The following is a 27,959-nucleotide window of genomic DNA, read 5'->3' on the forward strand; positions in this document are numbered from 1 at the left end:
CCCCTCCACCGTGATTGTAAGTTTGCTGAGGCCTCCCCAGCGGTGCACAACTGTGAGTCCATGAACCTCCTTTGTTTATAAATTACCCAGCCTGGGCGGCGCGCGGTGGCTCCCGCCTAGAATCCCAGCACTTTCGGAGGCCGAGGTGGAAGGATCAATGAGGTCAGGAGTTCGAGACCAGCCTGGCCAACATGGCGAAACCCCCGTCTCTACTAAAAATACAATTAGACGGACGTGGTGGCGGGCGACTCTAATCCAAACTACACGGGAAGATGACGCAGGAGAATTGCTTGAACCTGGGAGGCAGAGGTTGCGGTGAGCCGAGATCACAGCACTGCACTCTCGCCGGGGCAGCAAAGCGAGACTCCATCTCAAAACAATAAATAAAAATAAATAATAAAACAATAAATTGGCCGGGTGCGGTGGCTCACGCCTGTAATCCCAGCACTTTGGGAGGCCGAGGCCGGCGGATCACGAGGTCAGGAGGTCGAGACCATCCTGGCTAACGAGGTGAAACCCCGTCTCTACTAAAAATACAAAAAATTAGCCAGGCGCGGTCGCGGGCGCCTGTAGTCCCAGGTACTCGGGAGGCTGAGGCAGGAGAATGGCGTGAACCCGGGAGGCGGAGCTTGCAGTGAGCCGAGATCGCGCCACTGCACTCCAGCTTGGGCGACAGAGCGAGACTCCGTCTCAAGAAAAAAAAAAAAATAAATAAATAAATAAAAATAAATAAAAAACAATACATTACCCAGGCTCGGTCGTATCCTCCTGCCTTGGCCTACTAAAGTGCCGGGATTGCAGGTGTGAGCTCCTGCACCAGGCTTCACAGTGAGAGTTATAAGCCAGAGACCTCCATTCTTGTGGTCCCTGAATTACTGGGCGGCGGTGGGTGTTGGGGGGGACGGTTTGGGGAACACAGACGGGAATTAATTCCATAGGTGTTTATTATAATTGAGCGCCTTATTGCCAAAGCCCACAGTGGGTAGGCTCTCTCGGCTGGGCGTGGTGGCTCACGCTTGTCATCCCAACACTTTCGGAGGCCGAGGTAGTTGGATCACATGAAGTCAGGAGTTCGAGACCAGCCTAACATGGCGAAGCCGTCTCTACTAAAAATACAAAAATTAGCCGGATGTGGTGGTGCATGTCTGTAATCCTAGCTACTCGGGAGGCTGAGGCAGGAGAATCGCTTTAATTCGGGAGATTGAGGTGAGCCAAGATCACGCCATTGCACTCCAGCCTGGGCAACGAGAAACTCTGTCTCAAAAAAAGGGGGCGCTCTCTCCTACCCCACTGCCTCCCCGACTCCATCGCGAACCCATCTCCTTCCCCATTTCGACCCCACAGCCGTCAGGCTGGACCAGAACGGCACGTTCTCTGTCGCCACCGTGTGGCCAGAGCTGCACATGACACCCTGCCCAGCAGCTACATCGGAGCCCTGAACCCCCGGGAAATTCCCGGGAGATTTGTCCAAAGTGGAGACACAGGTCCCTTCGCTCGGGGCTGCGAGCTTCCCCCGCGCACAAACGGGCGCACCTGTTCCCCCCGTTTTCCTGCCGCTGGCCGACCATCGCCCAGCATGGTGGTGGGCACCTGTAATCCCAGCTACTCCGGAGGCTGAGGCAGGAGAATTGCTTGAACCCCAGAGGCTGCAGTGAGCTAAGATCGCAAAATTGCACTCCAGCCTGGGGTGTAATAACGACACTCCATCTCAAAAAAACATATAAGTAGGATTTCACATGGATACAATCCATCAGTCTTACTCAGGATTCCTCAGTTTAACTTGTGATCGTGTGTGTGTGTGTGTGTGTGTGTGTGTGTCACGTCTTTAGTCTCCTATAATTTGCTGGCCTGGGTAGATTCGTGTATCCACCATCGTGACATGGAGCATTTCCATCACCATCAGGATCTCTTGCTGTTTGTGCACCCTCCCCCCACCCTCATCCCTAACCCTAATTCCATTTCTAAAATGTTATATAAACTTTTTTTTTTCTTTAGACGGTCTTGCTCTGTTGCCCAGGCTGGACTCCACTGGTGCAATCACAGCTCATTGCAACCTAGATGAGCTCCTGGGTTCGAGGCATCCTCCGTCCTCAGTCTCCCAAGCAGCTAGGACTACAGGTGTGCATCATCATCCTTGGCTAATTTTTTTTAATTTTTTATAGAGCTGGGGTCTATGTTCCCCAGACTGGTCTGGAACTCCTGGGCTCAAGTGATCCTCCCGCCTCACCCAGCTGAGTAGCTGGGACCACAGGCACACCCCACCATGCCTGGGTAATTTTTTTTTTTTTTTGAGACGGAGTCTCGCTCTGTCGCCCAGGCTGGAGTGCAGTGGCGTCATCTTGGCTCATTGCAACCTCCGCCTCCCTGGTGCAAGTGATTCTCCTCCCTCAGCTCCCCGAGTAGCTGTAACTACAGGCACCCGCCACCATGCCCAGCTAATTTTTCTATTTTTAGTAGAGACGGGGTTTCACCATGTTGGCCAGGATGGTCTTGATCTCTTGACCTTGTGATCCGGCTGCCTCGACCTCCCTAAGTGCGGGGATTACAGGCCTCGGCCATCACGCCCGGCCAGGACGGGCTTTTTCCACTCAGTGTAATTCTCTGGAGCCATCAGGATTTTGAAAACTCCCTGTGGGACCCAGGTTGACCTACTTACCAGCACCCCATTTTTTCATAGATTGAGGAGAACCAGCGCCTCCGTGTCCCCATCTGTAAAGTGGGAGAGAAAAGGTCCCTGCTCCCGGGGCGTTGCCAAGGTGCAAGGAAGCTTTATGACGCCCCACACAGTTGCCACCGGCAGCAGCCAGTCCTGCTGGCCCCAGAGGTAGCCGCCCTTGGCCCCGCCTTGCTTGCTGGTGATCGGAGGAGGCATGATGTCACGTGCTCCCACAGACCAATGAGGAGGTGGTCCGGAGGCTGGGTTCAGCTGTAGCCTCAGCGTGGGAAAAAGGGTAAAATGGAACTTCAGGGCCGGGCGCTGGAGCTCACGCCTGTAACACCAGCACTTTGGGAGGCTGAGGCGGGTGGATCGCCTGAGGTCAGGAGTTCGAGACCAGCCTGGCCAACATGGTGAAACCTCGTCTGTACTAAAAATAGAAACGTTATCCGGGCATGATGACGTCTGTAGTACCAGGTACTTGGTATCCTGAGGCACAAGAAAATCTCTCTTGAACCCGGGAGTCGGAAGCTGCAGTGAGCTGAGAGCACGCCACTGCCCTCCAGCCTGAGTGACAAGAGCGAGACTCTGTCTTAAAAAATAAAATTGAGCTTTGGAAATTCTTGCCAGGAGAAGTTTTCCCTGTCTCAGGGTTAAATCAGTGGTTTCCAAAAAGAAAAAGAAGGAGAAGTAGGGGGAAGAAGAGGGGAGAAGGAAGAAGGGAAGAAAGAAAAAAAATCTTTGGGCCGGGCGCGGTGGCTCACGCTTGTAATCCCAGCACTTTGGGAGGCCGAGGCGGGTGGATCACGAGGTCAGGAGATCGAGACCATGGTGAAACCCCGTCTCTACTAAAAATACAAAAAAAAAATTAGCCGGGCGTGGTGGCGGGCGCCTGTAGTCCCAGCTACTCGGAGAGGCTGAGGCAGGAGAATGGCGTGAACCCGGGAGGCGGAGCTTGCAGTGAGCCGAGATTGCGCCACTGCACTCCAGCCTGGGCGACAGAGCCAGACTCCGTCTCAAAAAAAAAAAAAAAAAGGAAGAAAAAAAATCTTTGAGCCAGGAGTGGAGTGAATTCATGACCATTTCTTGATGTTCCAACCCTTGTCAGCACCCAAAAAAGTGAGGCTATTAATTTTATTTCTGGCAGCACACAGTTCACTCGTCTAAGGAAGATTCCAGAAACTTTAGCACGAGGGCGGTGTGGGTGCTTTGCCATCTCTGGAAGTTCTTATACCTAGAAATAAGAATTGGCCCGGGAGGTTAGAAAATTAATATATGCTGTGGTTGGTTTATTTTTAATAAACTACCATTGTGGGCGCGGGGCGTGGGAGACGGTGCAGATTGTTGCTGTTCTTGACGCCCACAAGCAGTTGGAAATAAATACTCTAGGTAGGTCATTTTGCAAGACACCCAGTTAAACACTCTGAGGATGTTTTGTCTTTTTCTCCCCAGAAACAAATGTTCTGGGCAGAAATGAAGCTGTTTCTTGCATGTTTTGGATTGGGCATTAGTTAGCTATTGCTGGGTCACAAATTACCTTCAAATTTGGTGTCTGGGCCAGGTACGGTGGCTCACAGTAATCCCAGTGCTTTGGGAGGCTGAGATGGGGGAATTGCCTGAGGTCAGGAGTTTGAGTCCAGCCTAGGTGACAGAGAGAGACTCTGTCTCGCTATAAAAAAAGAAAACAGGCCGAGCGCCGTGGCTCACGCCTGTAATCCCAGCGCTTTGAGGGGCAGAGTCGGGCAGATCACCTGAGGTGAGGAGTTCGAGACCAGCCTGGCCAACATGGTGAAACCCTGTCTCTACTAAAAATACGAAAATGAGACAGGCGTGGTGGCGCGTGCCTGTAATCCCAGCTACTCGGGAGGCTGGAGAATTGCTTGCACCCGGAAGGCAGAGGTTGCAGTGAGCCGAGATGGCACCACTGTACTCCAGCCTGGGCGACAGAGGGAAACTCTGTCTCAAAAAAAAAAAGAAGAAGAAGAAGAACTTGGTGTCTTGAAATAACAACAAACTTTTTTTTTTTTTTTTTTTTTTTTTTTTTTTGAGATGGAGACTCGCTCTCTCGCCCAGGCTGGAGTGCAATGGCGTGATCTCCAATCACTCAATCACTGCAAGCTCCACCTCCTGGGTTCATGCCATTCTCCTGCCTCAGCCTCCCGAGTAGCTGGGACTACAGGCACCCGCCACCACGCCCGACTAATTTTTTTGTATTTTTTTTTTTAGTAGAGACGGGGTTTCACTGTGTTAGTCAGGATGGTCTCAATCTCCTGACCTCGTGATCTGCCCGCCTCGGCCTCCCAAAGTGCTGGGATTACAGGCGTGAGCCACGGCGCCCGGCCAACAAACACTTATTTCTTATAGTTTCTGCAGATCAGGAAGTCGGAAGTGATTTTGCTGGGCAGGTCTGGCTCGGGTGTTCCTAAGGTCGCAGTGAAAATGCCGGCCAGGGGCTGGGTGCGGTGGTTCATGCCTGTAATCCCTGTACTTTAGGAGGCGGAGGCGGAGGCGGAAGGATCACTTGAGCCCAGGAGTTTGAGACTAGCCTGGGCAATGTTGGGAACACTGTCTCTAAAAAAAAAAAAAAAAATTAGCTGGGCATGGTGGTGCATGCCTGTAGTCCTAGCTATGCAGGAGGCCAAGGTGGGAGGATCACTTGAGCCCAGGAAGTAGAGGCTGCAGTGAGCTGTGATTTTACCACCTCACTGCAGCCTGGGGGACAGAACGAGACCCTGTCGTTTAAAAAAAAAAAAGTTGGTCGGGCGCGGTGGCTCACGCCTGTAATCTCAGCACTTTGGGAGGCCGAGGTGGGCGGATCACGAGGTCAGGAGATCAAGACCATCCTGGCTAACACGGTGAAACCCCGTCTCTACTAAAAATACAAAAAAATTAGCCGGGCGTGGTGGCGGGCGCCTGTAGTCCCAGCTACTCGGAGAGGCTGAGGCAGGAGAATGGCGTGAACCCGGGAGGCGAAGCTTGCAGTGGGCCGAGACTGCGCCCCTGCACTCCAGCCTGGGCGTCAGAGTGAGACTCCGTCTCAAAAAAAAAAAAAAATTGAAGTTCTCTATAGGATGCCACAGCACTGAGGAGATAAAGATACCTGTTTAAACCATGACATATGGCAGGGCGTGATGGCTCACACCTGTAATCCCAGCACTTTGGGAGGCCAAGGTGGGCGGATCACCTGAGGTCAGGAATTGGAGACCAGCCTGGCCAACATGGTGAAAAAAAAAAAAAAAAAAAAAAAAAAAAAAAAAAAAAAAAAAAAAAAGTAATCCCAGCTACTTGGGAGGCTGAGGCAGGAGAATCGCTTGAACCCGGGAGGCAGATGTTGCAGTGAGCCGAGATCACGCCACTGCACTCCAGCCTGGGAGAAAAGAGCGAGACTTCATCTCAAAAAAAAAGAAAAAAATGACATAATAACCCATGATTGTTGATATGGGAAAGTCAATAAATGTCTTAACTTCTAACAAAAGTTTTTCTTCTTCAGGGCTTTCTTTTATTTAATTTTATTTTTTTATTTTATATTTTTTTTTGGCAGAGTTTTGCTCTTGTTGCCCAGGCTAGGGTGCAGTGGCACGATCTCGGCTCACTGCAACCTTCACCTCCCGGGCTCAAGCAATTCTCCTGCTTCAGCCTCCCAAATAGCTGGGACTACAGGTGAGTATCACCACAGCTGGCTAATTTTTGTATTTTTAGTAGAGACGGGGTTTCACCATGTTGGCCAGGCTGGTCTCAAACTCCTGACTTCAGGTGATCCGCCCATTTCAGCCTCCCAAAGTGCTGGGAATACAGGCGTGAGCCACCGCGCCCGGACGGCTCATTTTGTTCTTAAAGGCAGTGATGCACTTGCTCTGTGTTTTCTCTGCTTGCTTTTGTTCCTCTCTCACCCACACTCCTTTCCTGTGGGGTCCCTGGGGGCATCTCCAAATTCTCCCCACTGATTCCTCCTCCTAGGTCTGGCCATACCAAGGCACATGACCTCCCCTGACCCATCCCCCTGCTTCCTCCCCCTGCCCCAGTCCAGCCTGCAGCTTTCTCTACTCCCAGCAGGGGCCCCAGTGTCTGTTTTGGTCGTATTTTCTCTCCCATCCACAAATGCTGGCTTTGCTTCATCCCCCATTCCATAAAAAGCAAAGAGTTGGCTCTGTCTCCACAGATGCAGCAACACACACAGGCACAGGGCCGAGAGGGGACGCGGGGACGCTGCCATGTGTCAGTTATTCTCTCCAGGAAAGTGAGCGTAGGAAACAGATGGGAAAAAACTAGGAGACCCTGCCACTTCCCAGAAACAGAGGGGGCCCAGGGACAGGTTGTGGTGGACCCTGGGACTTGAGTTTGATTTGTTAAGGTTGCAATTTAGTGACAAAGAATGGCATCCAGACCGAGCGCAGTGGCTCACGCCTGTAATCCCAGCATTTTGGGAGGCCGAGGCGGGTGGATTGCCTCAGGTCAGGAGTTCAAGACCAGCCTGGGTAACATGGTAAAACACCATCTCTACTAAAAATACAAAAATTAGCCAAGTGTGGTGGCACACGCCTGTAGTCCTGGCTACTCAGGAGGCCGAGGCAGGAGAATTGCTTGAACCTGGGAGGAGGAGGCTGCAGTGAGCTGAGATCTGGCCACTGCACTCTGGCCTGGGCGACAGAGTGAGATTCCATCTCAAAAAAAATAAATAAATAAAAATAAAAGAAATGGGCCAGGCGCGGTGGCTCATGCCTGTTATCCCAGCACTTTGGGAGGCTGAGGTGGGCAGATTGCCCGAGGTCAGGAGTTCGAGGCCAGCCTGGCCAACATGATGAAATCCCGTCTCTACTGAAAATGCAAACATTAGCTGGGCATGGTGGCACACGCCTGTAGTCCCAGCTATTCGGGAGGCTGAGGCAGGAGAGTCGCTTGAACCCAGGAGGCAGAGGTTTCAGTGAGCTGAGATCACACCACTGCACTCCAGCCTGGGCGACAGAGTGAGACTCTGTCTCAAAAAAAAAAGAAAGGAGACCAGGTGCAGTGGCTCACGCCTGTAATCCCAGCACTTTGGGAGGCCAAGGCAGGGGGCTCACAGGTCAGGAGTTGGAGACCAGCCTGACCAATATGGTGAAACCTCATCTCTACTAAAAATAGAAAAATTAGCCAGGCATGGTGGCACATGCCTGTAATCCCAGCTACTTGGGAGGCTGAGTCAGGAGAATCGCTTGAACCCGGGAGGTGGAGGGGGCAGTGAGTCGAGATGGCACCACTGCACTCCAGCCTGGGCTGCAGAGTGAGACGCTGTCTCAAAAAAAAAAAAAAAAATCTGCATTTTACTTTCAGAATTGATAGAATATGGTTCCAAAGGGAAAGAGCTGTGAGGAGGAGGTCCCCTGGGAAGCTTCAGACCTGCTGGGTGGCCTCGGACTCATCACGCCCCCTTTTGAGTGCTGGAGTGCCCTGCCTGCAGGTGGGTGGTCCCAGGATACGCTGTGATTGGCAGGAGGCCGTCCCCACCTCGACCCCTCTCTCGCCCCCTGCATCACTGACCTCAGCGAGGGGCCGCTCCGGGGACATTGCTCCCTGCTGCGTGTGAGGTGCAGCGTGGGCTTGGGAATGTGCAGCGTCTCCCGGGAATGCCGTTTCTTCATTGCTTTTTTTTTTTTTTTTTTTCCTGATTACAGAGGAAATCCGCTTTAGGAATTAAACACTAGGCCTGTAAATGTGTCGGTTCCTATCTCCAAGCTATGGTCTAGGGTCTCTCCTCTTGGGCACTGTGGACGTCGGGGCCAAGCCATTCTCTGGGGTGGGGCCGTCCTGGGCATTGCAGGGTGCTGAGCAGCGTCCCTGGCCTTCACCCACTCCATGCCAGGAGCAGCCCCGTCATCATGACCACAGATGTCCCCAGACATAGCCTAGTGTCCCCTGGGGACAGAATCACCTCCCCACCATTGAGAACAAATACTATTCTTTTTTTTTTTTTTTTTGAGACGGAGTGTCTCTCTGTCGCCAGGCTAGAGTGCAGTGGTGTAATCTCGGCTCACTGCAACCTCTGACTCCCCGGTTCAAGTGATTCTCCTGCCTCAGCCTCCAGAGTAGCTGGGATTACAGGCATATACCACCCCGCCTGACTAATTTTTGTATTTTTAGTAGCGCCGGGGTTTCACAATGTTGGCCAGGATGGTCTTGAACTCCTGACCTCGTGATCCGCCCGCCTCGGCCCCCCAAAGTGCTGGCATTACAGGTATGAGTCACAGCACTCGGCCGAGAACAACTAGTATTCTAAAGGCTAAGGTGGCCAGGCGTGGTGGCTCACGCCTGTAATCCCAGCAGTTTGGGAGGCCGAGGCAGACGGATCAGGTCAGGAGATCGAGACCATCCTGGCTAACATGGTGAAACCCCGTCTCTACTAAGAATACAAAAAATTAGCTGGGCATGGTGGCGGGCACCTGTAGTCCCAGCTATTTGGGAGGCTGAGGAAGAAGAATGGCGTGAACCCGGGAGGCGGAGCTTGCAGTGAGCTGAGATCGCGCCACTGCACTCCAGATGTCAATGATGCCCTTTTGTGCGCACCTCCATGAATGTCTCTCTTTTTTCTTCTTTTTTAGACGAAGTCTCGCTCTTGTCGCCCAGGCTGGAGTGCAGTGGCGCCTTCTGCAAACTCCCTCTCCTGGGTTCAAGCGATTCTCTTGCCTCAGCCTCCCAAGTAGCTGGGATTACAGCCACTCCCCACCACGCCGAGCTAATTTTTGTGTTTTTAGTAGAGATGAGGTTTTTCCATGTTGGTCAGGCTGGTCTCGAACTCCTGACCTCAGGTGATCTGTCCACCTCAGCCTCCCAAAGTGATGGGATTACAGGCGTGAGCCACCGCGCCTGGCTGAATGTCTCTTATATATATACACACACATGCGTGTATTATATATGGAGGCTGGTAGGTGGGAACATCACTTACCCCTCTTATTTATTTTTAATTTAATTTTTATTTTTTGAGACGGAGTCTCGCTCTGTCACCCAGGCTGGAGTGCAGTGGTGTGAACTTGGCTCACTGCAAGCTCCACTTACCAGGTTCATGCCATTCTCCTGCCTCAGCCTCCTGAGTAGCCAGGACTACAGGCACCCACCACCACGCCCAGCTCTTTTTTTTTTTTTTTTTAGTAGAGACGGGGTTTCACCGTGTTAGCCAGGATGGTCTCAATCTCCTGACCTCGTGGTCCGCCCACCTCGGCCTCCCAAAGTGCTGGGATTACAGGAGTGAGCCACCAAGCCAGGCCGCTAATTTTTGTATTTTTAGTAGAGATGGGGTTTCGCCATGTTGGCCAGGCTGGTCTCGAACTCCTGACCTCAGGTGATCTGTCTACCTTGACTTCCCAAAGTGGTAGCATTACAGGCGTGAGCCACCGCGCCCAGGCTATTTTTTATTTTTATTTTTTGAGAAAAAGTCTTGCTCTACCACCCAGAGTAGTGGTGGAGTACCGTGGTGCAATCATAGCTCACTGTACCTTCGAACTCCTGGGCTCAAGCAGTCCTCCCACCTGGGCCTCCTGAGTAGCTGGGACTACAGGCATGTGCCACCAGGCCTGGCTTTTAAATTTTTAGTAGAGACAGAGTCTTCCTATGTTGCCCAAGCAGGTCTCAGACTCCTGTCCTCAAGTGATCCACCCGCCTCAATTTCCCAGCCTGCTGGGATTACAGGCTTGAGCCACCGCACCCGGCCTCACTTCTCCCTCTTTTTTTTTTTTTTTTGAGACGGAGTCTTGCTCTGTTGCCCAGGCTGGAGTGCCGTGGCGCGATCTCGGCTCACTGCAAGCTCTGCCTCCCGGGTTCACGCCATTCTCCTGCCTCAGCCTCTCCGAGTAGCTGGGACTACAGGCGCCCGCCACCACGCCCGGCTAATTTTTTGTATTTTTAGTAGAGACGGGGTTTCACTGTGGTCTCGATCTCCTGACCTCGTGATCCGCCCGCCTCGGCCTCCCAAAGTGCTGGGATTACAGGCTTGAGCCACCGCGCCCGACCACTTCTCCCTCTTTTATGATGAGTTTCTGGGGTTGATAATGGGAACTTGGAAGTGAAACTTCACACAGAATCACACTGCTGGCAGGGATTCCAGAGAATACATGCCCCCCTTAAACAGGCAGGGAAACTGAGGCCTGGTTGTGCCTGGAAGTGGCCCGGTGGGACTGGAGCCCCGGTCTCCTGATCCCGCGTCGGTCGAGGTGGACTTTTCTCCAGCATAGGATACACCTCTGAGCACCTTAGCAGACGCCCCAAGCACAGCCCAGGAGCCTCGTACTGAGAATTGTGGCTTCAAGTGCTAATGAGGGGGCCAGGCACAGTGGCTCATGCCTGTAATCCCAGCCCTTTGGGAGGCCGAGGTGGGAGGATCTCCTGAGACCAGGAGTTCAAGAGCAGCCTGACCAACATGGTGAAACTCTGTCTCTAGGCCGGGCACGGTGGCTCACGCCTGTAATCCCAGCACTTTGGGAGGCCGAGGTGGGCGGATCACGAGGTCAGGAGATCGAGACCATCCTGGCTAACACGGTGAAACCCCGTCTCTACTAAAAAACACACAAAAAAATTAGCCGGGCGTGGTGGCGGGCGCCTGTAGTCCCAGCTACTCTGGAAGCTGAGGCAGGAGAATGGCGTGAACCCGGGAGGCGGAGGTTGCAGTGAGCCGAGATCGTGCCACTGCCCTCCAGCACTCCAGCCTGGGCGACAGAGCAAGACTCGGTCTCAAAAAACCAAAAAAAACAAAACCCTGTCTCGATTAAAAATACAAAAATTAGCCAGACGTGGTGGCGCATGCCTGTAATCCCAGCTACTTGGGAGCTGAGGCAGGAGAATCCATTGAACCCGAGGTGGAGGTTGCAGTGAGCTGAGATCGCACCACTGCACTCCAGCCTGGGCGACAGAGCAAGACTCCGTCTCAAAAAAACAAAAGAGCTACTGAGGGGCCTGGAGTCCTTCCACGATCAGCAAGGGTTTTTCTGTCATCAGCTCTGCAGCCCTCAGTCTGCCTTAATGCCCCCCGTGAGCCTTCCCACTTCCCCAGCCTCACTCATCCCAGGGGATGGCCAGATGTTTGAGTCTCCCACCGCTGGACACTTAGGTTGCATCCAGTTTTTTTTTTTTTTTTTGAGACGGATTTTCGCTCTGTTGCCCAGGCTGGAGTGCAATGGTGCGATCTCAGGTCACTGCAACCTCTGCCTCCTGGGTTCAAGTGATTCTCCTGCCTCAGCCTCCTGAGTAGCTGGGACTACAGGCCCCTACCACCACACCCAGCTAACTTTTTGTATTTTTAGTAGAGACGGAGTTTCACCATATTGGCCAGGATGGTCTCGAACTCCTGAGCTCAAGTGATCTGCCTGCCTTGGTCTCCCGAAGTGCTGGGATTACAGGTATGAGCCACCACACCTGGCCTCGTATGATATTTTGACCTAACAACCAGTGCTCCATCAGCCCAGAGAGCTTGGGTCCATGAGTGCACCGTCCACCCCAGGGCAGCACAGGTGATGGTTGTGCCGACTATGCCCCAGAGCGTGGCCAGCCATCTTCCCAGCCTCAGTGTCGGCTTCTTTCCTGTCCACCCATTAAGCAAGTATCCCATGGTTTAGATTTGGAGTTATGGTAGAACCCCACTTCTGGTACTAATTTTGTTGTTGTTGAGACAGGGTCTTTGTTCTGTCGCCCAGGCTGGAGTGCAGTGGTGCAATCACAGCTCACTGCAGCCTTAAACTCCCATGCTCACACGACCCTCCCATCTCAGCCTCCCAAGTAGCTGGGACTACAGGCACGTACCACCATGCCCAGATAATTTTTTGTAGAGATGGGATCTTGCCATGTTGCCCGGGCTGGTGTCAAACTCCCAGGCCCAAGCGATCCTCCTGCCTTGGCCTCCCAAAGTGCAGGGATTCTAGGCATGAGCCACTACACTGGCCCTCTGGTGCTAATGTCTGCATTCGTGAAAATGTAACCCACCTCTGCCACTGAGAGAAACAGGGAGGATGCAAGGTCACATGGGGTCAACGTTCCTTTGCCAAAGCTCCTCAAACGCTTTCCCCCAGAGAGAGGCAGACCACGGGCTACAGCATTTCAAATTGTCTTTAATGAAAAAGGAAGAGATCTCAGCAAAGTTTGGGTTGAGCGGTCATGCCACAAGGCGAGAACCCACCTCCCGTGTGCCCCCAGCTCTCCCCCAGGACAGCCCCTCTGGGGGAGCCACAGGAATGGAAATGGAGCCTGGGTCCCTGGCACTGCCATGCAGGGGTCCACTCTGACCCTCAGGGGCACTAGATACTCTGCAGCATGCGGAGGGCGTGGTGAAGGCGCTGTCGGGTGGCGGGGGCGCAGCCGTGGCTCTGCAGGACGTCCAGGGAGTAGGAGGTGCCAGGGGAGCCCTGCTCCCAGAGGGTGAGCTGCAAACCCTCCCCCTGGCCACTCAGCACCAGTTGGGCCGGTACTGCGCTGAAGCTCATCTGCAAAGGCTAAGATACCAGTCAAGGGGAGAAGGGTCCCCCTGCACCTGCCTCCAGCCCTGGCGCTCCAGGAGGACAAGTGGACACTGGACCCAGAGCCCCCAGTCTGTGTACAGCTGGGGAAACAGGCTCACATGGGGGCTCCCCTGCCCACAGTCTTCCAGCAAGACCCTGACTTTTTTTTTTTTTTTTTTTTTTGAGATGGAGTCCTGCTCTGTCGCCCAGGCTGGAGTGCAGTGGCACGATCTCGGCTCACTGCAAGCTCCGCCTCCCAGGTTCAAGCGATTCTCCTGCCTCAGCCTCCTGGGTAGCTGGGATTACAGGAAGGCTCCACTACACTGAACTAATTTTTGTACTTTTAGTAGAAACAGGGTTTCACCATGTTGGTCAGGCTGGTCTCAACCTCTTGACCTTGTGATCTGCCCGCCTTGGCCTCCCAAAGCGCTGGAATTACGGGCGTGGACCACAGCCCCTGGCCCAAAAACGTCATGTGTTTTCCATGCTGTGGTTTTTGTACATAGGAGCCAATACTTTTTTTTTTTTTTTTTTTTCAGGAGGCAAATGCTTCCTAGGGTTCCCCCAAAGCTTGCTCCATAACAGCCCAGGAGGGCCAGACCCCACCCTGCCGAGCCTGGGTGGCCCCTGAGTTTGAGCCCCGGGCTCACCTGCACCGTCCCATTGCTGAACAGCAGCAGCAAGCCTTGCTCAGAGGCCAGGAAGCGCAGGAGGCAGAGGCCGGGTCCAGCAGGTGGCACAGGTGTGGGGAGGGTCCCCTCCTGTGGACAGACTCGGCCGAGGTCATGTGACGCAGGGGGCGTCCCCACCCCTCGCCCTCCCCAGCACCCCAACTCTCACCTCCCGCAGCCGCCGCTGCAGGCAGCCGGCAAAGAGCTGCAGCACGGCCAGCTTGGCGCCCAGCGGGCCAGGCACATCCTTCAGGGTGAAGGTTTCCAGCCTCCCACGGTCGGGCTTGTAGCACACTTGGCTGGGGCGAGGACACAGGGCCTCTGTCCTGGGCAGCCCAGGCCAGTGGACACCTTTCCATCGATCTACACCCCCTGGAATGGTGGCTTTAAGGAGCAGCTCTGCCCTGACCACACCCTATCCATATGCCCAGTGCGTGCTGATAAGGCCCCAGTGTGGCTCTCTGTCCTCTCCCCACCTCTGCTGACAGCTGGTCCACCCTTCCTGCCTTCCAACTCTGTCCACACACCAGCCCCTCTCATCCCTCCCCGGTCACCAGCGCAGGCCAGGCCTCCGCCACGGCCTGCCTGATAAGTGCAGCCACCTCCCCACTGGCCCCTGTGTCACTCCCGTTAGAAAGATTGTGTTAAGGCCGGGCACGGTGGCTCACACCTGTAATCCTAGCACTTTGGGAGGTCCAGGTGGGAGGATCACCTGAGGTCAGGAGTTCGAGACCAGCCTGGCTAACACGGTGAAACCCCGTCTCTACTAAAAATACAAAATTAGCCGGGCATGGTGGCGCACGCCTGTAATCCCAGCTATTCAGGAGGCTGAGGCAGGAGAATGGCGTGAACCCGGGAGGCAGAGCTTGCAGTGAGCCGAGATCGCGCCACTGCACCCCAGCCTGGGCGACAGAGCGAGACTCCGTCTCAAAAAAAAAGAAAAAAAATTTTGTAGAGCTAGGTCTTGCTACGTGGCCCAGGCTGATCTCAAACTGCTGGGCTCAAGCGATTCTCCCACCTCAGCCTCCCACGGTGCCAGGATTACCAGCGTGCACCACCACGCCCAGGTAATTTTTAATTTTTTTGTGGAGATGGGGTCTTGCTATGAGGCCCAGGCTGATCTCAAACTGCCGGGTTCAAGCAAGTCTCGCACCTCGGCCCCCAGCGTGCCAGGATTACAGGCGTAAGCCACCACATCAAGCTAACTTTTAAAATTTTTGTAGGGATGGGGTCTTGCTATGTTGTCCAGGCTGATCTCGATCTCCTGGGCTCAAGGAATCCTCCTGCCTTGGCCTCCCAAAGCACAGGGCTGCTGCTTGTCATTCACGTCACTTTCTCAGAGACCCCTTCCCCTTCCCCCCACCCACACTGCTGAGATTCACCTCTCCTCCTAATCTGCCTCTTCACTGGGTTCATTTCCTACAGAAACGCACTTGCTCATTCATTGGTTTAGCGTTGTTCTCCCCGACCAGGCAGGGAGCACCCGTAGATGTGCACAGTAGGTGCTTAATAAATACTTGAGAGATGAATGAAAAAAGGCAGGGGGACTGCCTGGTCCCCCAGGGCACAGGAGGCCACAACTTACCCTCCGGGGGGTCGCAGGGCCATGTGGGTGCCGTCCCGAAGCAGGACACCACTGCCCCCGTCCGAGAGCTGGTAGCCAAAGCCATATTTGCTGTAATAATCCACCCATTTGGGGGCCCAGAGGATGGGCTGCTGCTCTCCCAGGGGGTCCTGTGTGGCTGGGCACAAACAAAGGTATGCTGAGCCAGGGGTCAGGGGTCAGGCATATAGTAGGCGCTCAATAAATGCGGCGGACTGAAACCATGGGTGAGACCCTTCCCACGGCGGGGACTGGACAGAGGCTTGGGGGCTTCGGTCGTGGATTCTGGGAGACCAGACATCAACAGAAGCCATGGAACCGTAACTAATTTCTGGCTTGCAGAGGGAGACTGTGGGATACTGGCACACCCCTGGGAGTGAGCAATTCTCAAATGCTTGCAATGCTCTGAAAATACTACACATTTCTGTGTGTGTGTTTCTTTGTTTTGTTTTGTTTTTTTGAGATGGAGTCTTGCTCTGTCGCCAGGCTGGAGTGCAGTGGCGCAATCTCGGCTCACTGCAACCTCCGCCTCCCAGTTTCAAGCGATTCTCCTGCCTCAGCCTCCTGAGTAGCTGGGATCACAGGCACGTGCCACCATGCCCAGCTAATTTTCGTATTATTAGTAGAGATGGGGTTTCATCACGTTGGCCAGGATGGTCTCGATCTCCTGATCTTGTGATCCACCCGCTTTGGCCTCCCAAAGTGCTGGGATGACAGGCGTGAGCCACCGCGCCCGGCCCCGTTTCTGGGTTTTTGCTTGTTTGTCTGTTGGCTTTTCAGACAGGGTCTCGCTCTGTTGCCCAGGCTGAAGTGCAGTGGCACGATCTCAGCTCACTGCAGCCTCCACTTCCAAGCTCAAGTGATCCTCCTTCCTCAGCCTCCTGAGCATCTGGGACAACATGCATGCACCACCATGCCCGGCTCATTTTTTTGTAGAGATGAGGTCTCGAGGCTGGGCGCGGTGGCTCACACCTGTAATCCCAGCACTTTGGGAGGCCGAGGCGGGCAGATCGGGAGGTCAGGAGATGGAGACCATCCTGGCTAACACGGTGAAACCCTGTCTCTACTAAAAAATACAGGCTGGGCGCAGTGGCTCACGCCTGTAATCCCAGCACTTTGGGAGGCCGAGTCAGGCGGATCATGAAGTCAGGAGATCAAAACCATCCTGGCTAACAAGGTGAAACCCTGTCTCTACTAAAAATACAAAAATTAGCCAGGCATGGTGGCGGGTGCCTGTAGTCCCAGCTACTCTGGAGGCTGAGGCAGGAGTATGGTGTGAACCTTGCAGGTGGAGCTTGCAGTGAGCAGAGATCGAGCCACTGCACTCCAGCTTGGGTGACAGAGTGAGATTCCGTCTCAAAAAAAAAAAAAAACGAGGGCGCGCGCTGAGGCTTGTAATCCCAGCACTTTGGGAGGCTGAGGCGGACGGATCACGAGGTCAGGAGATCGAGACCACGGTGAAACCCTGTCTCTACTAAAAATACTAAAAAATTAGCCGGCTGTGGTGGCGGGCGCCTGTAGTCCCAGCTACTCGGAGAGGCTGAGGCAGGAGAATGGCGTGAACCCGGAGGCGGAGCTTGCAGTGAGCTGAGATTGCGCCACTGCACTCCAGCCTGGGCGACAGAGCGAGACTCCGTCTCAAAAAAAAAAAAAAAAAAAAAAGAAAAGAAAGGAAATGAAAAGGCTTCTGGGCTGGAGAACTGGCGTGGGGTTTGGGGCTCCTCTCTAAGAGGGGCAGGACATGTGGGTCAGTGGAGGCTCAAGGAGAGGAGGGGAGAGGAAGAGGGTTTGGGTTCTGGGACACTGGCGATAAGAGGGGTCCCCCTTTGGAGTGTGGCCTGTGGGCACAGGGCTCTGTGGCCAATGTCCCAGGTCACATTTCCTCACTCACTGGGTCTCTAACAAGACCGGGTCATGAATTTAAGAGACCCTGAAATGAAAGGCTGCCCCAGAGCCCTCTGTGCCAGGCTCTGCACACAGGAGAGCTAACCCCTGATGTCACCGTGTCCTGGGCCTCCCTCACCCCTACTCCTCACCCCCAGAAATACCCAGGAGGGCCCAGGATGGGAATGAAGGCAATTTTACTTGGCTACTAAGAGTAAAGGTGATCCTGGGGGCTGGGCTGGCTCCTACCCGGGGGGCCTGCGTCCAGGCACAGCTGCAGGTGTCTGAGGGCCGCCTCCACCTCCGGCCGCTGGCTCCCCTCGGGCCCTGGGAGGACAGGTGTGTGTGCCGCAGGCGGGCCTGGGTTCCCACCACCAGGCTCCTCCAAGCAGCCCCGCTCCCTGCGGCTGCATCCAGGAATATCTCACCCTCAACCCAGAGGCGGCATTCCCATTTGACAGGCGGGAAAGGTGAGGCCGGGACAGCGGCTGTGACCCTGGTAAGCCATGGCCTTGGCCCCCCCGTCACTTGTAACTCCTCCCTCCCCACCTGCAGCCCCGGGCTGGGACGGGGATCTGCTCACCGGCCAGGTTGCTCTGCAGGGTCCCTCGTGCGACCAGGTGGATGGGGCCTTCCAGGCAGGGAAACTCTTTCGAAGACAGGGAGCTCTGAGGTGGGAGCAGCAGGGGTGAGGGGTGGCCCCAGCCCCAGGGAGAGGCGTGAGGTGGGTGGCGGGCTCTGGCCCCTGCCTGTGCCCCCCCGCACTCTGCACACAGACGCACTGCTTTCCCCTTGGGAGGCAGCCTCGGAGTGTCTCGGAGGCATACAGTAGGTGCTCAATAAATGTGATGGACTGAAGCCATGGATGGGACCCTTCCCATGGCCTGGAGCCTGGCCCTTGGGGAACCCCAGGTGGGTACATTTGGTCACAAATGGATCCCAGCTTTGATGCGTCAGGACGGGACTAGGGAGAGGGGGCCGGGCTTGGAGACCCCAGAAAGGGTTCAGATAAGCTGGCATGGGGGAGGGGATTTAGCAGGGAACAGGCATGCCCTCCACCTGTGTCTCCCCGCATCCCCCACCCCGATGTCTCACCTCGCCGTCCCACTCCATGGAGTCAGGGTCTGGCCCACCTTCTCCTGGACCCGAGGCCTCTTTAGGTGTGAAGGGGCCTGAGGGAGGCACAAGACCTTGGAGGGGGCACAGCCTGGGCCCCGAGTCGGGGGTAGGGGGGCACCTGCCACCCACACCCACCCCTGATGTGGAGACAGAGCAGAGCAGGAGGCAGGTGTGGGCAGGTGGGAGGTGGGGGCAGGCGGTGGCAGGTGGGGGCAGGTGGGAGGTGGGGGCAGGCGGTGGCAGGTGTGGGCAGGTGGGAGGTGGGGGCAGGTGGGAGGTGGGGGCAGGTAGCAGGCGTGGGCAGGTGTGGGCAGGGGTGGCACTTACAGGGTGGCCGGCACTGGGTGAGCAGCCGCTGGCCCACCTTCCAGAAGATCCTGCCCAGAGGAGGGGGTATGGCAAAGATGGGGGGACTGTGGCAGGAGTGGGCCGGCAGCCAGTCTGGAGTGAAACCCTTTGGATGGGGATTTGCGGTTATCCCCGGCTTAGGTCGCCCAGCCCCTGAGCACGTGGGTTACCTGCGGCAGGGCGGGGCCTCCCTCGGCTGAGCAGGGCAGGCTCTGGCTCATTGCCTGCTGGGGACCCCACGCCGGGGACCGCCGCCTACCTCTGTGAAGAAGTCGTCCTGCAGCAGGTGGTCCAGGCTGGGCCGCTCAGCCGGGTTGGGTGCTAGGAGGTGTGCGATGAGGCGGCGCGCATTGGCAGACAGATGAGTGGGTTCGGGGTAGTGGCCCTCACGGATGTTTTGGTACATCTCCGACAGGGGTGAAGCCATGAAGGGCGGGGTGCCGGTCAGCACCGTGTACCTGGGCCAGGTGGGGGGCAAGAACTTGGGGGTCCAGGCATCGCTCAGAGCTACCCCTGCACACTTGGCCAGACCTGCCTCCACAGCTTGGCTGTGCAACCCATATCGCCTTCCTCATCTCCTAACATCCGCCTGCACCTGGCACCCTGTGCGTTCCCATGCACCCTGCTTGGTGGACACCAGCGTCTGTCCATCCCCTGCCTGCACCTGGCTCACCCTGAACTCACCTGCATACACCTGCATACACCTTTTCAATGCTTCTATTTTTTTTTTAAGACAGGGTCTCGTTCTGTTACCCAGGCTGGAGTGCCGTTGTGCGATCACAGCTCACTGCAGTCTCCACCTCCTGAGCTCAAGCAATCCTCCCAACTCAGCCTCCTGAATAGCTGGGACTACAGGCGCACACCACCACTCCTGGCTAATTTTTGTAGAGACAGGGTTGCACACCACCACTTGTGGCTAATTTTTGTAGAGACAGGGTTTCACCAACTTGGCCAGGCTGGTCTTGAACTCCTGGGCTCAAGTGATCCTCCTGCCTCGGCCTCCCAAAGCTCTAGGATTACAGGCGTGAGTCACTGCGCCTGGCCTCCACCTTCCAATGCTATCCTATGCCCGCTCACACCTACCCTGCGCCCGCACACGCTGCATCCCTGTACACATACGCCCTGACCTGCCTGTGCCACTGCCACCTGCCCACAGCTGTCCATGTCTCTGTGCACACCCTCCCCCGTCCTCCCTCACACACGCATCCCCACACACGTCCTGTCCATACCACACACTTGGTGGCGACAGGTGCCTGTTCCACGCGCCCCACCCTGCACAACGGTCCCCACCTGTTCCGTGTAGCCCCCCCCCCCCCCGCCACACCTGCCCCCCGGAGGCCCTGCCCACCTTCTCCAGGACCCCACTCACATGATGCAGCCCAGAGCCCAGATGTCCGACTGGCCGGAGTGACCATTTCTGGAGACAACCTCAGGGGCCAGGAAGTTAGGGGTCCCACAGAGTACTCTAGGAAGGGCGTCATGGGGGGCTCAGGAAAGCTGAGATCCCGGTGCCAGACTTCAGGGCCAGCCGTGCCCACCCAGACAGACTGCTCAGAGCTCCCCCCCCCCGGCTCTCACCCGTGGCAGCGGCCCCCTGGCCCCACCTTGGCCGCCAGCCCCAGGTCTCCAATCTTCACCTCCATGTTTTTGTTAAGGAAGAAGTTACCTGCAGTGAGAGGGGCATTGCGCATGGGGGCGGATCCGTGCCCACCTCCCGACGCCCCCGCCCACAGTTCCCCTTCCTGGCACTCACTGAGCTTCAGGTCGCGGTGCACGATGTGCCGCTGGTGCAGGTAGCGCAGGCCGCTGACCAGGCCCCTCAGGTAGTAGCGCACCTCTGGCTCTGTCAGGGTCTGCCGTGCCCTCAGCACGTGGGCCAAAGACTGTAGGTGACCAGCGGCCCCGGATTAGAAGGCAAAGGTAAGCTCAACCTGGCTGAGGTGGTATGGCTGATTATGGGATGAGCACAGGTGAGCGCAGATGACCAACCCCAATAGGAACGTGCGGGTTCAGATGGGCCCAGGTGGCCACTGAGGGGGGCACGAACCTTTCCCCACGAGCACAGCCGCCCGGCCCCGGTCCCGCACCTGGCATCACCTTGAGGGTGAACACGGCGCTGGTGGACACGCTCGTCAGCTTGAGAAGGGCCAGATGATTAGGAAAGAACACAGAGGGGGCATATTCTGGCACAGGTGGACCCAGGTCAGCTCAGGTCTACTTAATGGGCACAGCGAGTTCAAAGGGGTGTAGGAAGGCATGATGACAAAGTTCAGCTAGGTCACGGTGGGCACAGCGGGGCGCAGGAGGGGCACAGGAGCATGCTGGTGGGCACAGGTGGGCATGGGTGAGTCCGAGGGGGCCAAGAAGAAGCAAATACGTTCTGATGGGCCCAGGCGGTCACAGGTGAGTCCGAGATGGGCCTGATGAGCACAGCATAAGCTGGACCCAGGTGGATCAAGAGCCTAGGTGTGCCCAGGTGAGTAGAGGACAGACGCAAATGGCCCCATGTAGGCATAGGAAGCGCTGGCGAATGAACGGCAGAGGGCACACAGGATGGTACGGGGGCAGCGGTGAGGTGCAGATGGACACGGGGTGGACACAGACGGGCACGGCTGACATGAATCCTGCCCTCTCCCCACCCCCCGGACACCTGATGGCTGCAGTATTCCAGCACCATGTACACATGGTCGCGGTCAGCAAAGTGTCCGTGGAAGGCCACGATGTTGCGGTGTCGCAGGCGGCTATGCAGGGCAATCTCACGCTCCACCTGCAGGCACGGCCCCGACATGTACCCGCCTGCAGGGGGGCACAGGCTGCAGGATGCTCGCCTGCCTCGTGTAGGATCTCATGCCCACCCAGGGCTGGGATGAAAGGGCAGGGCCTTCCCGGGGACATGCTGTGGGCTGCGGGCCCTGGGGACCGATGGGAACACACACCTTTCCCCGTGGACGAAGCCACCCGGCCCCAGCGCCGCCACACGGCACCACCTTGAGGGCAAACACAGCGCTGGTGGACATGTCTGTCAGCTTGTAGCAGCGGCTGAAGGCGCCCTGTGGGGAGGGGTGCACAGGTGTGCAAGCTGGCAGCGTGTACAGAGGCACAGGGCAGCCAGGGACGCAGGTGCGTCCAGGTCTCTTCACACACACACCGGGGAAAAAACAACACACAGCTCCCACCCTCCCACCTGGACACACAAGACATGACGCACACAAGAAGGCACAGAGACACAGACACATCCACGCCTGGTGCATACAGGCCACGAACCAGAAGACAGCACCGGATGCACAACACCATACCTGAATACGACACACGAACACACAACGCCCAGACACAGAGTCACCATGCATGGACACAAACACAACACCCACATACACAACGCAGCAACACACAAACACATGAATATACAATGTCTGGACACACAGTCACCATGTGTGGACACACAACACAATACCCAGACACAGCGCAGGAACACACAAACACATGAACACACAACACCCGGACACACAGTACAACACATGGACAAAGACACAGACACACAAACACAACACATGAACACACAACTCCTAGACACACCACATATGAACACACAAGCACACCACATGAACACAACACCCACACAACACAATGACTGGACACACAAAGGCATGACGTACAAACACAACAGGTGAACATGCAACACAACACCCAGACACACACACACACACACACACACACGAACACCGCACAGCACCCAGACACTTGGAAGCAGCAGGCACAGACGCGGCACACTGAGACCCTCGCCAGCCTCGCACACACAGCCAGAGGCAACACAGCGTCGCATCCCGAGGCCGAGCCGCACGCCCACACCCCGGACACGCAACCCACGGACACGCCGCGCAGCGCGCCCAACACGGTTCCCGCCATGCGAAACCCCGCACGGGAGGCCCCGCGGCTCCGGACGCGCGCCCTCGGCAGACCCCGCGCTCGCAGGGACGCGCCGCGCAGACCGCGCCGGATCGCCCGCGCGCCCCGGGACCCCAGCCCGGCCTGGCCCGGCCCCCTCGCGGACTCGGGGCGCGGGGCTCCCACCTTGCCGATCAGCTTCCCGCGCCTGTACACGCGGCCCGAGCCCGGGTCTCGCAGGAAGGCGGCGACCAGGGGGCGACTCCTGCGCCGCCGTCGCGGCCGGGGCTCCATCGCGCGGGCTCTGGAGCAGCCGGACGGGAACCACCGCTCTGGGGCCGCTCCGGGGCCGCTCTGGGGGCGCAGGAGCCACCGGGGCGCATCTTATTGGCCGCGGGGGCGGGGAGGGGGCGGAGCCCGGGTGCTGGGCCAGCCGGGGCAGGGGCGGTAGGTGCCCGGCCGGGGAGTGGGGGGCGCGTGAGCGGCGGGGACGCCGCGGCTGGGGAAGTTCCACGGACCAGAGCGCGCCCGAGTCCCGCGGGCCAACCGGGCGCCAGGGGCCACGCTCAGCCCGCAAGCTCCTCCGACCCTGCACCCCCAGGCTGGCTGGGAACCGCTGATACGCCCGCTTTACCGAGCGGGAAACAGGCTCTCTCGCGCGTGGGGGGTTGGGGGCTTCCGGGGTGCCTCTCCCCCAAAGTGCGCTTGAGGTATGAGCCTCGTCGTTCTGAATGTGTGCCATTTCGGGTCCCCCCTGCTGGAGAAAACGTGGGGCTTGATGGCCCTGGGCACTGGGGAGCCACAGCAGAATTCGGAGCGGCAGAGAAGCCCGGCGTTTGTGATGCTGGGGCTGGTGGGGAGGGCAGTGAGGCCTGGGATAGGGACCCAGGAGGCAGGACCAGGGCTTGGGGACCCATGGGCTGGGGTCCTACAGGGTAGTGGATGGGCTGTGTGCAGCAACAGGTGGACCCTGGCTGGGGTTTGCACGGACAGCCAGGTGGGGATGTCCTTGAAATGGCGACCTCGGAGAGCATCAGAAACCTCAGAGAACAGCTGGGTGGGAAGACAGTGGGGGTCTTGGGACCCCCCCGGAATCGTGGGGGTGGTTGCTCCAAGCCCTGCTCCAGACTCAGGTGCACCCCTTTCCTGGTGAGCTCTCCCCTCACCCTTCCACCCGGCCTGGGACACAAAAATGGGCCTTGTCCCTATGGTACAGGCGAGACAGTGAGACTCAGGGATGCGAAGTCACTCAGTCAGCCCAGGAAAGGGCAGCGCTGGGTTTGAATCCCGGCAGCCGCCCCTGGACGCCGCGGTATTAATCCCCAAATATTACATAACACCAGGAATGGGGAGGGGTTACCAGGCTCCGTGGGGCTGGAATTTTCCAGGGACTAGATTTCGGAATCTGGCCCAGCCACACCACTAGGGACAGGAAACATCTTCTGAGCCGTCACATGTCCACCTGTCATCGCGAATGGGGCCCCCGTGCATTGGACGGGGTTGAGCTCGGGCACCTTTGCGGGGGTTCTGGTCCCAGGGCCAGGGCGGAAGATTCCTGGCCAGCCTGGGGCCACCCGGTTGCAGCTGGGGAGCCCAAGTCCCCTGCTGATGAGAACCAGGTGAGGCAGCTGCAAGGTGGGCTGCTCAGGGCCCGAGTGTCTGAGCTGTCACACGACTGTCACCCTGGAATCCTCCAGGGGCAGAAAGCCAGTTCCTTGCTTGCTTTTTTGTTTGTTTTTTTTTGAAGCAGAGTCTTGCTCTGTCACCCAGGCTGGAGTGCAATGGCGTGATCTTGGCTCACTGCAACCTCCACCTCCCAGGTTCAAGCAATTCTCCTGCCTCAGCCTCCCGAGTAGCTGGGACTACAGGTATACGCCACCACACCCAGCTGATTTTTTTTTTTTTTTTTTTGTATTTTTAGTAGAGACGGGTTTCACCATGTTGGTCAGGCTGGTCTCAAACTCCTGACCTCAAATGACCTGCCTGCCTCGGCTTCCCAAAATGCTGGGATGACAGGCGTGAGCCACCAGGCCTGGCTTCCGGTTCCTTCCTGATAGCACCCGTCCATCCTGGCATCAGTTCAGGCATTTGTTAAGCACTTACTGCGTATGGGCCTGTGTCAGGCTGTGCGATCCCCAGGCAGACCCAGCCCTGTCCTCGTGGAAGGACCACTGCTTAAGGGACTGCAAGAACGTCCAAGACTTCACCAAGTCAGGGGTCGAGGAAAGCTTTGGAGGTGGAAGGAAGTGAGCCAGGCCCGTTCTGGGAAGTAACTTGTCCCTGAGGCAGGTGCTGTTCTTAGCCCTGTGTTACAGATGAGGAAACTGAGGCTCCAAACGTCTGGTGCCAGCCCAGGATCACCGCGGACTGCATGTGGCTGAGCCTGGAGTCTGGCTGGGAGTGGATCCAGAGCTCTTGGTCCCCCCACAATAGGTCTGTCCCTCTTTCAGGCTGCCAGCCCCAGCAGTCCCAGGGAGCAGTGCCAGGCAAGGCCCTCGTGCTGAGGCGGGTGTCTGAGCTTCCTAGGGGGAGAGAAATCAGAGTTCCTGGCCCAGAGCCTGGCAGCCTGCCTGTCAGCTGATGCTCCCTGCAAAGAGACCGGCTCGCCCTCCCTCTCCCCTGGCCGCCCACGACTGTTCCTGGCTGAGACTCCGCTATGGAGCTGGGAAAGGCCTCCTAGTCCCAGCCTGTGCCCCTCTGAGCAGGGACTCTGTCCCCCAGCCTACGTGACCCCCCTAACCAGCTGTCCCCATCCCCCACCCTGCCCCAGGCTCCCTGCTCACCACAGCCTTGCCCCAGGGGAGTTTTGGGGGGCTAAAGATGAATGCCCCCAAAGACACCCCTCGGCTCTCCCTGAAGGCCTCTTACACAGATTAGGGGATGGGGAGGGACTGCTGTTGGGTACAAGTCTCCTTTTGAGGATGAAATGTTTGAATTAGATAGAGGGGGTGCTTGTTCAACGCTGTGAGGGCAGTAAATGCTGCTGAATTGTGCACTTTTAAAAAGGGTAAATTTTATGTTATGTGAATTTCACCTCAAAAGTTAAAAAAAAAAAAAATTGGCTGGGCCCAGTGGCTCATACCTGTAATCCCAGCACTTTGGGAGGCCAAGGCAAGAGGATCACTTGAGGTCAGAAGTTTGAGACCAGCCTGGCCAACATGGCAAAACCCCATCTCTACTAAAAATACAAAAATTAGTCGGGCGCGGTGGCGGGCACCTGTAGTCCCAACTACTCGGGAGGCTGAGGCAGGAGAATGGCGTGAACCCGGGAGGTGCAGCTTGCAGTCAGCGGAGATCACGCCACTGCACTCCAGCCTGGGCGACAGAGCGAGACTCTGCCTCAAAAAAAAAAAAAAAAAAGATGATAAATTTTATGTTATGCACATATTACTGCTATTGATTTTTATTTTTCGAGACAGACTCTTACTCTCTTGCCCAGGCTGGATTGTAGTGGTGCAATCTCAGCTCACTGCAGCCTCCGCCTCCTGGGTTCAAATGATTCTCCTGCCTCAGCCTCCCAAGTAGCTGGGATTACAGGCATGTGCCACCACGCCCAGATAATTTTTGTATTTTTAGTAGAGATGGGGTTTCGCCATGTTGGCCAGGCTGGTCTGAAACTGCTGATCTCAGGTGATCCAACTTCCTTGGCCTCCCAAAGTGCTGGGATTACAGGCATGAGCCACCGTGCCTGGCCATATATGACTACAATTTAAAAAGGGAAAAATAAGGCCGGACGTGGTGGCTCACACCAAAAGTCCTGTAATCTCACACCAAAAGTGCTATAATCACAGCACTTTGGGAGGCTGAGGCAGGTGGATCACTTGAGGTCAGGAGTTCGAGACCAGCCTGGTCAACATGGTGAAACTCCGTCTCTACCAAAAATATAAAAAATTAGCTGGGCGGGATGGTGGGGGCCTGTCCCAGCTACTCAGGAGGCTGAGGCCAGAGAATCGTTTGAACCCGGGAGGTGGAGGTTGCAGTGAGCCGAGATCTCGCCACTGCACTCCAGCCTGGGCAACAGAGGGAAACTCTGTCAAAAAAAAAAAGGGGGGGGAATATATTAGATTCCCTACCCCCTAAAACACACAGCCCTACTAATGCCCCAGTTTACAGATGGGGAAACTGAGGCACGGCTTGTGTGATGAGCACAGGATGCCGTTTTGCAAAGGGGCAGGGCAGGGTTCAATGGGGCCACCTGGCCCTCCCATCCTGTCCCCTGCCCTGGGTTCTTGAGGCCTGGGTGGTCTAGCGCTGCAGCCCCTGCACCCCCAGCACCCCTCACATCCCAGGCCACAGGCTCGGTTTCCTCTCCAGTCTCTGTTCTTTTGCTGACCTGAGAAAACCACAGACTCAGCGGATTTTGCGGAGAAGTGCCGGGAAGCTTTGCTCAAAATACCTACTGCAGGTGGAGGCGTGGCAGCTGAGACAGCAAGCACCTGACTCCCTGGAGGCCCAGGAGGCTCATGGGGCAGCCTCCAAGGTCAGTGGAGGCCCAGGCCTCCCCAGCCCCCTCCTTCCGGAAAGCGCCAGGGTGGAGGCCACCAACCAATATGCCTCAGCCCAGCTCCCTGGTCCCTGCCTAGTCTCCTGGCCTTTACCAAGCACCCGTGGATCTCACGTGCCTGGATGCCTGACCACGAAGGTCCCCAGGGACCCATGGCCCTGGGAGCAGAGCAGGCAGGAGACATCCCACCACCTCAGGGCTGCAGAGACCCCACTGATTGTGGTTTATGCTGCACGACATGGCCCAGTGTGAGCGCAGGAGGGGGAGTCCAGACGTGTGCCCTGAAACCAAGTCCTGTTCTTCCCTCTCTCAGCCCTGTTTCCTCTAAAAGCACTGTTGTCCAGATGCAGGGCCCAGGCCTGTAATCCCAGCTACTCTACTCTAAAGGCTGAGGCAGGAGGATCCCTTGAGCCCAGGAGTTTGAGATTAGCCTGGGCAACACAGCGAGATCCCCTTCTCTACAAAAAATAAAGAGTTAGCCGCGTGGAGTGGTGCACGCCTGTGGTCTCAGCTACTTGGGAGGCTGAGGTGGGAGGATTGCTTGAGCCCAGGAGGTTGAGGCTGCAGTGAGCTGTGATCACACCACTGCACCCCAGCCTGGGTGACAGAGCAGGACCCTGTCTCAAAAACAATAATAAATAATAATAATAATAAAAGTGGCTGGGCGCGGTGGCTCAGGCTTGTAATCCCAGCACTTTGGGAGGCCGAGGCGGGCGGATCAAGAGGTCAGGAGATCGAGACCATCCTGGCTAACACGGTGAAACCCCGTTTCTACTAAAAATACAAAAAATTAGCCGGGCGTGGTGGTGGGCGCCTGTAGTCCCAGCTACTCGGGAGG

General features: G+C 56.5%; 1 protein-coding gene across 1 annotated transcript; it reads right to left on the bottom strand.

Annotated features, from left to right (window-relative positions):
• Nucleotides 1–12,686: 12,686 nt before the first annotated feature.
• On the bottom strand, nt 12,687–23,199 carry PLK5 (polo like kinase 5 (inactive)). Its single transcript, XM_058428317.1, is given in 15 exon segments — nt 12,687–13,095; nt 13,761–13,871; nt 15,367–15,408; nt 15,411–15,523; nt 17,518–17,595; nt 17,852–17,936; nt 18,364–18,440; nt 18,715–18,841; nt 18,995–19,193; nt 20,105–20,200; nt 20,314–20,401; nt 20,489–20,618; nt 21,386–21,502; nt 21,672–21,785; nt 22,804–23,199. Coding segments are annotated over 15 exon segments (1,671 nt in total). The 5' UTR covers nt 22,912–23,199; the 3' UTR covers nt 12,687–12,909.
• Between the last annotated feature and the right edge of the window lie 4,760 nt (nt 23,200–27,959).

Source organism: Hylobates moloch, unplaced genomic scaffold (genome assembly GCF_009828535.3).
Source record: "Hylobates moloch isolate HMO894 unplaced genomic scaffold, HMol_V3 SCAFFOLD_15, whole genome shotgun sequence".
Taxonomy (NCBI): Eukaryota; Metazoa; Chordata; class Mammalia; order Primates; family Hylobatidae; genus Hylobates; species Hylobates moloch.